The 11,745-nt window shown below is 40.7% G+C and overlaps 1 protein-coding gene across 2 annotated transcripts; it reads left to right on the top strand.

Annotated features, from left to right (window-relative positions):
- Positions 1–5,838: 5,838 nt before the first annotated feature.
- On the top strand, positions 5,839–8,472 carry LOC147882587 (deSI-like protein At4g17486). Of its 2 annotated transcripts, none has more exons than XM_087400886.1 (3): positions 5,839–6,454; positions 7,287–7,397; positions 7,517–8,472. In XM_087400886.1, exons 1-3 carry the CDS (start codon positions 6,328–6,330, stop codon positions 7,765–7,767), a joined length of 489 nt encoding a protein of 162 aa, XP_087257012.1. In that variant the 5' UTR covers positions 5,839–6,327; the 3' UTR covers positions 7,768–8,472. The 2 variants fall into 2 exon arrangements, with proteins under 2 accessions (XP_087257012.1, XP_087257011.1); XM_087400885.1 differs by having other exon boundaries at positions 7,110–7,397; positions 7,517–8,466.
- The last annotated feature ends 3,273 nt before the right edge of the window (positions 8,473–11,745 follow it).

The raw sequence follows: 11,745 nt of genomic DNA, 5'->3' as shown, positions 1-11,745 counted from the left end.
AACATGTCTTTCCCTGTATCCCTTTTTTCCAAGATCTTCCATACCCAGAAGAAGTTCCTCCTCCTAGTCCACATCTCCCACCACATGCATGATCACATTTCACCACATCTTTTGCTTCTCCATTTGTGCCTCCTACTGCACACGCAGACCAGTTTCCATCTCCCGCATACTCGCCTGCACCACAAATGCATAATCTATCTGCACAAGCAAATACATTTCCATCTCCTTCATTCTCGCCTGCATAAGCACCACGCACATCACATGGCTTGCATGATCGTGTAGCAATGCCAAGACTCATGCGGCCCATACTGCTTCAGCGATGAGACATTTGATTCACGCCTAGTGCAGCTGTGGGCACAGGCACAAAAGGAACAGCCAACATGTGCAATATTCTTGTCGCTCCCTTTGATTCGCACAAGATTTATGCATGTAAGACACCTTCTTTTATTCCTTCGACATTTTTTCAGAATAGAGATGATTGTACAAAATGCACACATTTAGAGCCTGGTATTCCGTACTGCATCTTTTTCTCAAGCCAATTTGCCCATTGCCTATTAGCAATAGTCTCGACTAAAGCTTGACGCACTTCCAACAATCTAACAAGAACTAGAAAAGAAGTGGCAAATCTAGTTTGACAAAATTGCAGGAGTTGCTTCATAGAGTGCTCTCTAAATACTGCATGCAAGTATTGATGACTCTTTATTAAACTCACTACGGTGTTAGCATCTTGCAATACTGGTTGCACAAATGGCAATTGTCCAATATCCTTCAACAATAAGTTGAGAGTATGAGTGCCACATGGCACCCATGTTTGGGATACTTTGCCATGACCATCTCACCTACGGTCTTGTAATTCGATGCATTATCTGTTACTAATGCAATAATATTCTCACTGCCACTAACTTTACGAATTGCTCTTTGGTATATTTTTACAATATATGCTGAAGTTTTTTCTTTTAGAGACGTATCAATACTCTCCAAAAACATAGTTCCCTTGGGAGTAATGCACATTACATTTATCAAGCGTTTGGCCTACTTGCTAGTCCATCCATCAAAAGCAAGAGTGCACCCATATGTAGGAATAAAGTCCAATATCTTTCTTTTCAAGAAATCCACCACAATTTGTTTGACTCTATCAAGATGATCCGTACGCATTTTATTATAATCTGGCAAAATAAATCCTAGTCTAGCACATGATTTCAAGGCATTACGAAATGTGTCATCTCTCATGACATTGAATGGTATACCATTTTTAACAAATGCTTCTGTCCATCTTAAGTGCTCTTCATGCACTTATTGTCAAAGAAATCCAACCTCCATAGAAGATTGTTCTCCCTTTTTTCTCTTCTTTACCTGATAGGCATTAGTCGCATCAAAACTCACCTGTGACCTGCTTGCTAGCATATCTACATCACCTTCATGTATGGACACACTCCTTGCATTTATTGGTGCTTCTCCTTCAACCGTCTCATCAACCTCAGCGCTCACATCTTGTTGATTTGAACAATTTCTTATTAGGGTCAGATTTACCACTTTCTTCACTTTTTCTAAATACGATTTGCATAATGGAAGAACATCAGACCGAGTGCATGTGCAAGCTCCAACGTCATTGCCTATTTCGAGAAAATGTTGCTTGATGCGAGTAGAACCACCTGTGAACTAGAGTCCACAATATTTACACTGCTAGAAAGAAACCGAGGCATGTTCTTTCGTATCTCTGTCACGTATGACCAAATCTTGCCGCGCACCATGCTTTTGAAGTTGCCAAAAACAAAATGCAAAACTAATTTGAGTATACAATAGAAACTGCAATACACATTTTATAAAAAACAACACATATCCTTTGAAAAACATGTTCAAGCATGCAATATATTAATTGTCATTCAATCACGCTCTTTTAAAAGAATATAAAATATTCATTTAAAAGAAACTATAAGAATAAGTAATAAAAATTAAGACATTGATTCATTTTTATTGAAAGAATATACTCAAATTGAAAATTATTAATTCACATTCTATTGAAAGAATATTATATATTCATTCAAAAGAAAGTAAAAGAATTGAGTAATAAAAAGAGATATGGATTCTTTTTTTTTATAAAGAATACACTCAAATTGAAAATCATTCATTCACATTCTATTGAAAGAATATTAAATATTCATTCAAAAAAAAGTGTAAGAATGAGAAAACTCTTCTAATAACTTTTAAAACTTTCAATTCGTACACTTTAAAACTCTTTGTAGTCTTTCACATTCTATTGAAAGAATATTAAATATTCATTCAAAGAAAGTGTGAGAATACAAACATAAAATAAAATCATATTTTTCACAAGAGATATAGGAAACTCAACGAGGAGATCCTAGAACTCCCATATACAAAAATTCTCAAGAGATCTAAGGAACTCAACAAGGAGATCCTAGAACTCCCACAAACAAATTTCATAATTTCATAGACACGAAAACAAGCCCATTCCTCACAAGAGATCTAAGGAACCTCGACAAGGAGATCCTAGAACTCCCACAAACAAATTTCATAGTTTCATAGATACAAAAACAAGCCCATTTCTCACAAGAGATCTAAGGAAATCAACAAGGAAATCCTAGAACTCCCACAAATAAATTTCATAATTTCATAAACACAAAACCAAGCCCATTTCTCACAAGAGATCTAAGGAACTCACCAAGGAGATCCTAGAACTCCCACATATAAAAATCTATCCACATGAGATCTAAGAAACTCAACAAGGAGATCTTAGAACTCCCACAAACAAATTTCATACACATAAAATCAAGCACATTTCTCACAAGAGATCTAAGAAACTCAACAAGGAGATCCTCAAACTCTCACAAATAAATTTATCTCACAAGAAATCTAAGGAACTCAACAAGGAGATCCTCGAACTCCCACAAACAAATTTCAAACACATAAATATCTAAAATATTTTTATCACAAGGGATCGAAGGAACTCAATAAAGAGAACCTAGAACTCCCACAAACAAAAGAACAAAGACCAAAACCAAAAACCTCACAAGAGATCTCAGGAACTCAAAATGAGATCCTAAAGCTCCCTAACAAAAAATCCATCTTATTTCGGACCTTCTAGATTGCTTTCACAACCTTGAGGACCTTTCTTCTTCTTTTCCTTATTTGATCTCTTATGCTCGATTGGGGAACCAAGTGTGAGATGAGAGACATTGGCAAACAGTGAGCTTATATGCAGAAGTGCAGTAACATATTCGTCCTAATACAGGTTTATTCGTATGAATACTTTATTTGTACGAATACCTATTCATACAAATAAAATTTATTCGTACGAATATGTGGAGATGACGTGGTGATTTATCTAAAAAACGTGACGTGTCACCGCTTTTTAAACCGATTTTTTCTTCCACTCGAATCATTTGAGCGATTTTTCTGATTTTTTTGAATTACGAATTCGAATTTTTCTACTTAGGGTTAACTTTTGGGAATTGGATAAGGCAAGCAATAAAATAAAAGTGAATCTTTAAGACCCCAAGAAATAAAGTGAGTGTGAGTTGTAAATTTTGGAATGTGCAGCTCTAGGTGGCGTAAATGTTGAACATATTCAACAAAAGATGCAAAGTTTCTAAAATATAAAGTAGGACATAACAACAACATAAAAGCAGAGAGCCTTTATAGGTGAGTGGAGCCTATTTTTCTTTGAAACAATTTGTTACAAGAAAAGTAAGACAAAAAGAAAGGACGTGGACATTTAGCTTGAATGATGTTGCAAATAATTCCTTTTTAACTAAGCCTAATATTAGAGTGGATACATTTTAGGCTGTCACATATCATGATGATTCCTTTTCAATTAACCCTAATATTAGAGTGGATACATTTTAGGCTGTTACATATCATGCTATTTTAGCCTACTATAGGAATGGAGAGAGAAAGAGAGAGAGAGAGAGAGAGAGAGAAAGAGAGAGAGTTAACAATATAAGTCAAGTAAAAATTCTATACGTGCTTGGGCGTAAATCATAACCACACATGCATTAACGATATATGATAGTAGCCCCCTTAGCTTTTCTGGTGATAAGCCATTCTTAATAGAGGATTTTGAACTTAAACATTAGAAATCAATGCCCATATGTCTATAACATACCATTGGGCTCTTAGCTAGATGATGGTTGCTATTGTTAATGGGTGTAATCAAGGTGAGGTCCTTCTTCACAAATGATGTGTTATTATCTTCACATTTAATGGGTATATTTGAGAGTAAACTTTGACAATGTGGGCATTGTCAAAGTTTACTCTCAAATATACCCATTAAATGTGAAGATAATAACACAATTATTAAACTAAAGTAGGAGCACCATGGCCACTACTCATGGACACGTGTGCTAGATTTGAGAGCTAATGATGAGGAACCATAAGAGGCCCACATTTTCCATTGCTATGTCTATTTGTGGTTCACATTCCATTTGATTGACGTATTCAACATTTGAACATCATCGTTTTCTCTTGCATGGGCCCTTCCTTCTTATGCTAGGTGACATGGTCACCGAGCATGTGAGCTTAAAAAGTGGATGACTCAAAATGAGAGATGGGCTATTTAAATAGAGAAATCACTCCAATGTGATGTGAAGTATATGTGTTCCAACTTTGATGGAATAGTAAGAGTCAAATAGCAAGTGACGAGGTTTTGTTTGATGTCTTGGTTCTACCTTGGCGCTCGTTGCTGACCCCACTACATTTCTTACAACATTAATGTCTTGTTGGCCCTATCTAAGAGTGGTTGTAGCCCTGGCTGGATGGGGAGTGTGCAATTAGATTGTCCCCAACAAAGGTGTGGGGTCCTTTTGCTTTAGCCTATGTGAAGATGATGATGTTGGATGTAGGAGTGAATTTGATTCCTTGGTGACTATTTACTAGAGGTGGGGAAATCCTTATTTGGAGTTTGAGTTAGCTGCAAGGTAGCCTGGCAACATGCCCTTAAGGGGTTAAAAAGGTTTGATGTCATTTTATAGCTCCTGCATTTTATCTTCCCTTTCCTTTTTTCCCCATGCTCACTCACACGTGGCCCACTATGAGGGGCAACTCTGCCCCTTGTAGTACACTACTAGGTAGCAGGACTTGAATGCATGCAACCATCACGAAAGAGGCAAATGCCCTACCGCTTGAGTTGCCGTTGGTCTACATGCCCTTTAAAGTCAGCCAAAATTTTGTAATGGTTCTTTTAGGGGTGACCTCCCCATAATAAAAGTCTGGCATTTGAAATAAAAAGAAAAAATATGCATGGAGGGGACTCTTGTGACAGGTTTTCTTTCACTGTTTCAGGAGGCTATATTCCACTCTTGTTAGTATTGTATTTCTCTTTTGGTTATACAATATACTATCTTTTCGCAGTTAAAAAACCCAGGAAGGTCATACGTCGAGAGGTGTGCAAGTGGTCGGCGATAGCTAAGAGCCTGGGTGTTATCGATGGACACACCTCCTCGGACATTGAGGGCAATCGTGAGCGGGTGATAGCGACAAATGCCGAGGGGCATTGTTCCAGGTGGTGTTGATGGGGAGAGCTCCATGGAATCCAACTGGGAAGGCCGACACGTAGCCGTGCCGACCTACACACATGTGCCGCCCGATTTTCCACGAGATGCGACCCGGGATTTTGTGTGTGGAAGTTCTGGCTTGTAATGATGTGTCACGATCTGCCGGGTGAGATGCGATCTGAGTTGAGCCGAACGAGGGTGAAAAGAACAGGAAGGGGATTAAGGCAAATGAAAAAGAGATTAAGGCAAATGAAAAAGAGATTAAGGCGAAAGAAGGAGATGAAGAGATCGTCTTCTACGAACGTTGTCCTTTTCTGTGGGAGGAGCTTGCTGGCTATGGCGGACGCCAAGCTCCGAGCTCCCAAATTGCCTTTATAGTCTCCCTTCCATCGCTCCGGATCTTCACCTCTTCTCAAACTTTCTCCCCATCCCTTCCTTTTCCCCTCTCTAACCGTTACCCTCTCGAATCTCGCCTTCCACTCTCCACAATTTGATCCTTCCATCGCTGTCCTTTTTCCGCGCCGTCCTCGGTTCTCTAGCGTCTGCTTCATTCGCCCTCTGCGATCTCCTGTGCGGGTGCTGCCTGTGGGCAGAGTTCTTTCTTTCAATCGAGATTCCCGCTTTTTTGCAGCTTTGGCCCCTGGACCAGCAATGTACATACTTCCTAGCACTTTCACCAACTTAAGGGTCTTTTCCAGCATTCCCTCTTCCCAGATCTGATCCGTATGCACTACGTTGAACGCTCGAACACTCATCTGTCGGTACCGCAAGCGCGTTTTTCCAACCGGAAGCTCTAAATCAGCCGCTTTTCCGCCCCATGGACGAATTTCCATCCAACGATACAGAAACGGGCGAGCCGCTGAAGCTTAATGTCTATGATCTAACTCGAATGAACGGTTATATGTATTGGCTCGGCCTAGGTGTTTATCATTCGGCCGTCGAAGGTGATCCTTCCCAAATGAATGCAGGTTATGTATTTTCAGTTAAAATGTCATTTGGCCCGTGGGCGTGTTCTAGTTAAACGACTGGTTTTGATATTTTATCGTAACGGGATTCTTTGAATTCCTCCTTACTTAGGGGTACCTTTTCATGATTAATGAACCCATTCTGAACTTAGATTCTTCTGTTCTCGTTCCCGCGAGCGGTCTGTAAATGGCGTTTTAAAGACACACGTCATGAACAAGGTGTCATTCTTAGTCTTGAACTGCCCCTCTGTGATTGGGGTTGGTGCCTTTTCAGTTCAAGGAGAGAACAAGTTTTGACCTCATCACGTGACTGGAAATCCCACCACTTTTAGTCACGCACGGCCTATGATAGGTAGGTAGTCCTAGGGGATGAATAGTTAACAGTAAATTCAGCAAAGCCATTGAAAAGTTTCTCAATGTGTTCTGTTTTTCCAGTGCAGAAAATTTGGCCGTATGTATGTCCTTCTCCTTCCTATGTAAGGACTTTCATGTTACTTTACATCTCTCTTCCTCAAGAGAACATTAAGGCCACCTATTCTAATCTCACATGACGGTTTTGAGAGTGTAGCGGTGTAAGGGTTATGTGTCTTGGTGTTGGTCAAAACTCCGTTGACTTTGTAAACTTTTGCTGCAGCCTACGGTACCGAGTATGCATATGGTGCTCATGAGTATCCTTCAAGTGGAGTATTTGAAGTTGAGCCCCGACAATGTCCTGGATTCAAATTTCGAAAGTCTATAACTTTAGGAACATTGTGGCTTGGCCCTGAAAGGTTCCGAGAATTTATTGAGGATATTGCCTGTGAATATACAGGGGACTCTTATCATCTACTGTATAAAAACTGCAATCACTTCTGTGATGATGTCTCCATGCGACTGGTTGGCTCACCTATACCAGCTTGGATAAATCGCCTTGCGGGTTTAGGTTTGTGCTCATACTTTTATTCATGACTGCATGGACATAAACGATTTTCATTATTTTGTTTGTACCCATGCAATCCTGAAGTTCTGTTTTGACGTGTTTGCTGCAATCGGTGGATGCAGGTTCTTTCTGCAGCTGCTGTTTACCTGATGTACTGCAGGCGGATACACTTGACTATGAAGGTTACAAAGATGATACAAAAACTACCAAAAGCACATATCGCAGATTGGCTGGCTCCTTGGCAATGGTGGCACCAAAGAAAAGGCACCTAGTAGCTTCCTCTGTGTTTCTGAATTCTATTGTCAGAGAGGTGGCTCCTTCTCAGGACTGGAAACATTGGCGCCTTTCGTGCGAGAGATTAAGAGAAATATGACTAAAGGTCTTACTTGTACATGTCATAGCGTGTGCTGCAAAAGTGAATGACCATTTCTAACGAGGGACCAGTCTTTGTCTCTAAAGGGATGTGGAATTCATGCCATTATAGGAAGAAAGGCCTCCAACAACATGAATTGTTTTGTTGTGAGGTCGAGAAGAATTCGCAAGTGTGCCTCTATAGTTGCTATTGCAGTTCATTAAAAACTGCTTGATTGTAACTGGCGCATATTGTCCACAAGTTGGTACCCCATTGGTATGTTAAATCTTTCTGAGCTGAGCTCACGGTTAGTCTGCTGAAGTTTAAGCTATATTGCTAGTTTTCTGGACGAAAGGTCATAGATCAATCTACCATCTGGTTTCTAGGCTCTTGGAATGGTCATTATCTGGAGATGGAGGTCATTGATCTGCTGTATTGCTCGGGTACATGGAATTGGACAATCTGCAATTCGGTGAATTTAAGTTGCAGGGATCAGCTAGGTCAAAAATTGGCTGTTTGAAGTTTTATGTTCGTTGGAGGTTGTGGAGGGCATTTAGATACTTCGAATGTATCAGTGACAGGTTTGTGGTCTTAAGGTGCAGTACATAATAAGAAAATTCATAGATGTCTTTCACAATGACAGTGCTTTGCAAGAGTTGCATGTCTCCAGATAGACTGAAGTCTGAAGCGATCCTGGAGGTGCAGTTTAATCTTCCTATAAAATGAAAATTTGTTTAAGGATGGGCTCGCCGATAATCAATGGGTGCAATCTCCATAGAGATGGCTAATATCCCCATTAGCTGAGATAATGGGTCCCTCTTTCACAAAATCTCCATAGAGATGACTGATACCATCAGCTGAAATTATGGGTCATTTAGCTGTTTACTTCAATACTTAAAACTGTTGGAGACGGACTTCAACAATCCTTTTAGCGTTGGCCAATATATAATGTCTTTAGTTGTGTTACAAGCCAATTGATAAAAGGATTGCACAAAGTAGTAGGCAGCATTTCTCATAAAAGAAACTTGAAAAGGAGAAAGAAATAAATAAATAAATAAAGTCCATTAATGTTCCCGAGAGACCAACAAGTATCCATGCCACAGTTGAAAACAGATCATGCAGGGCATAAACCACCTTGGACCTTTCAACTTCTAGCTCAAAATGGCTGCTAGAGCTTTAAGCACACTGCCGACATAAAAGCATCATGATAATTGGACTTGCTCCTGTTCATGCATATTGCAGCTAAATTGCTGAAAAGAACGTTTTTTACACATTAGCAACTTTCATCTGACATCATCGTGCATTTTTCAGCCATGTTCTCAATCATGCATTTTATAAAGTTGACCTTGGCCTGAGGTCCCGCACCAGCATTAAATATGTTGTGTTCAATCAGAGCCCAACAGACTCAAATCATCAGGATCATCATCATGATGACCAGTTTTGCTCTGTTAGTTCCAGTTCAAAACATCTCTGGAATCACCACTTTTATGAATTCAGCATTTCATTTTCCCCAATCTCTCTCTCTCTCTCTCTCTCTCTCTCTCTCTCTCTCTCTCTCTCTCTCTCTCTCTCTCTCTGCACTTTGCACTTCGCACTCTCTGGGAGCTGCCATGTGCCCTCCCTAGCTGATGTATCAGATGGTTTTCTGTTGTCCAGTTTACTAGAGACCCATACAAGGCCAATAACCAGTGTGAGCTGAGAGCACGCCCAAGAAGTTGAAGAGGTAAAAGATGTGAGTCTTCACGACTTATTATCCTACATCAGAAGGATCGTATGGGTTGAATGGTAAATGAAAACTAGGAATATAAGGAGGTGGTTTGGCATATGAAAGTATGAGTTACAGGAGGTATTCATTTGAAGTGGGGCAATAACAGACGGGTGATAGAGCAATGGGTTCAGGGTGGTTTATGCCCTGGATTCAACTGTGACATGGATACTAGACATATAAAGCATCCAGCTTACTGTAGATCTATACAAGGCCAATGGTTCTTAATTAGTGTGAGCTTAAGGTGTTTCTGTATTGCTGAGAGCACACCCAAGAAATTGAAGATGTAAAAGCTCGTGAAACACCATCCTACATCAGTGGATTGGTATGGGTTCAATGGTTAATGAAAAGTAATTATGCAAGGAAGTGGGTTGACATTGGGACAGTTTAAAACTATGGAGAACCAAGACTACAAGTATGGACAGTTTTGTACAGGTTTTAGATATGTATTGTGAGTCTTATGATGTGAAATGCTTGTGTCCAAAAAATGAAAACTAGGAACATTGCCGGATGAAAAGTAAGGATGCAAGGAAGTGGGTTGACATTGGGACAGTTTAAAACTAAGGAGAACCAAGACTACAGGTATGGACAGGTTTTAGATATGTATTGTGAGTCTTATGATGTGAAATGCTTGTCCCCAAAAAATTAAAACTAGGAACATTGCCGGATGAGGAGCCATCATAATTCTGGTTTAAAATTATGTATGCTTTTTGGGAACCTTCATGATTACAAGATTTGAGGGTTTTCTATGGTTCAGATGTGGATTGTAAATTTTATGGTGTGACACGAATGTCAAAAAAATAAAAACCCCTCATGATCAAACGAGGGAGGACAGGATGATATACATATGTGATGTATATATGAATGTACAATGTTATATTGACACATGTTCAGGATTATTAGAATCTCAAGATACTGGACAACAAAAGTGTGTGTGTGTGTGTTGGAATATGATGATATCTTCTGGTACTTGTAACTGCCTGTCACTTTTCTTGGGACCGTTCTTTGTAATATAATGACAATCCGATTTCACCAACAAGAAAAGGAGTGTGTGTGTGTTGGAATATAAGGGTCACCTCCCCACTTGTGAGCCCCCATATGAGGAGGACATGGGGGAGGGTGACATACCCTGAGAGATGAGAGAATGAGAGGAGAGGGGAGAAAGAGAGCTGTCGTGAGGGCAGCACAGAAGCTTTCTTCTTACATTAGTTTTGGGGCAGCCCAGATGGCCACCAAAGATTGCCTTCATGGGCTGGCTGTGGGGTTGGAAAGAGCCAGCCATGAGCCTAAATGGAGGGCGTGTCTGCAAGAGTGCACAGCAGCAGCAGCAAGAGAATGGCTGCAAGAAAGAGAAATGATCTGGTCAACTGGAGGTGCGCGATCAGATACAGCATCCAGGAGCAGATAAGGCGCACAGTACGGAGGCCGGAGCAAACAGGAAGCACTGTTCTGCAGTATTGTGGGCTTGGACAGGTGCTGTAGCAGGCACAAGTGGACTGATGCAGGGCCAGAAGTGGACAGGTGGACTGGAGCAAAGACTAGGGGCCAGGCAACTGCTGTAGGAGCCTTAAATAGATTGAGATTGGCTGGGCCGTCTGTAAGCACTGAGCAGTCGGCTTAGTGACAGACTAGTTGGCCAGTCTGTAATAGTCTGCGGCTGACGAGCTTATAGAAACTTGAAAGGGCCCTTTGGGGCCAGAAATCATTCTGGCAAACACTCAGCCTGCAGTTCACGTCAGGGTGAAGAGCAGAGGGAGTTTGAGGATCAACATCATCAGTGTTTGCAGGGCAGAAGTTTAGAGGTCTTCAGCACACCTAGGTCCAGACCTACACCCTGTAGGAGACCATAAGGTGATGCAACGGAGGGAGCTTTGTCTGCACAACATATCAGAGCAGAACTTTGCAGGAGTGCTCAGCCTTGAGCAGCGATTGAAGCCTACAGAGGGTGCAGCAAAAAAGAGCCTGTTTTGGGACCTGATCTCAAAGATTTGATTCGGAAGGTGTTGGAACTTGGTACTTTGTACTTGAGATCCCATCCATATATATCTTTCTGTTTTGGCTATACATCAGAGTATATTCTCTCTCTGAATTGGCCTTACTTTCAAGTAAAGCACATGTGTATGGCTTGTGTTCTGTTCGCTATCTTGTGATCTCCACGTTCATCTTCTGCGTGAGTAGTGTTGGCCCAAGGCAACAATATGCCAATCAAATTGCTGGTTCTTGTTGCTTCTCTA

Source organism: Dipteris shenzhenensis, chromosome 29 (assembly GCF_047967505.1).
Source record: "Dipteris shenzhenensis isolate YYH24624 ecotype China chromosome 29, Dip_SZ_1.0, whole genome shotgun sequence".
NCBI classification, from domain to species: Eukaryota; Viridiplantae; Streptophyta; class Polypodiopsida; order Gleicheniales; family Dipteridaceae; genus Dipteris; species Dipteris shenzhenensis.
Note: the sequence above shows the minus strand (reverse complement) of the source record. Positions and strands in the feature narration are given on the sequence as shown.

Coding starts and splice junctions, on each gene's coding strand:
- LOC147882587 (XM_087400885.1), top strand. CDS start 6,328: ATGGACGAATTTCCATCCAACGATACAGAAACGGGCGAGCCGCTGAAG. Junction 6,455..7,109: donor TTATCATTCGGCCGTCGAAG/GTGATCCTTCCC, acceptor CTTTTGCTGCAG/CCTACGGTACCGAGTATGCA. Junction 7,398..7,516: donor AAATCGCCTTGCGGGTTTAG/GTTTGTGCTCAT, acceptor CGGTGGATGCAG/GTTCTTTCTGCAGCTGCTGT.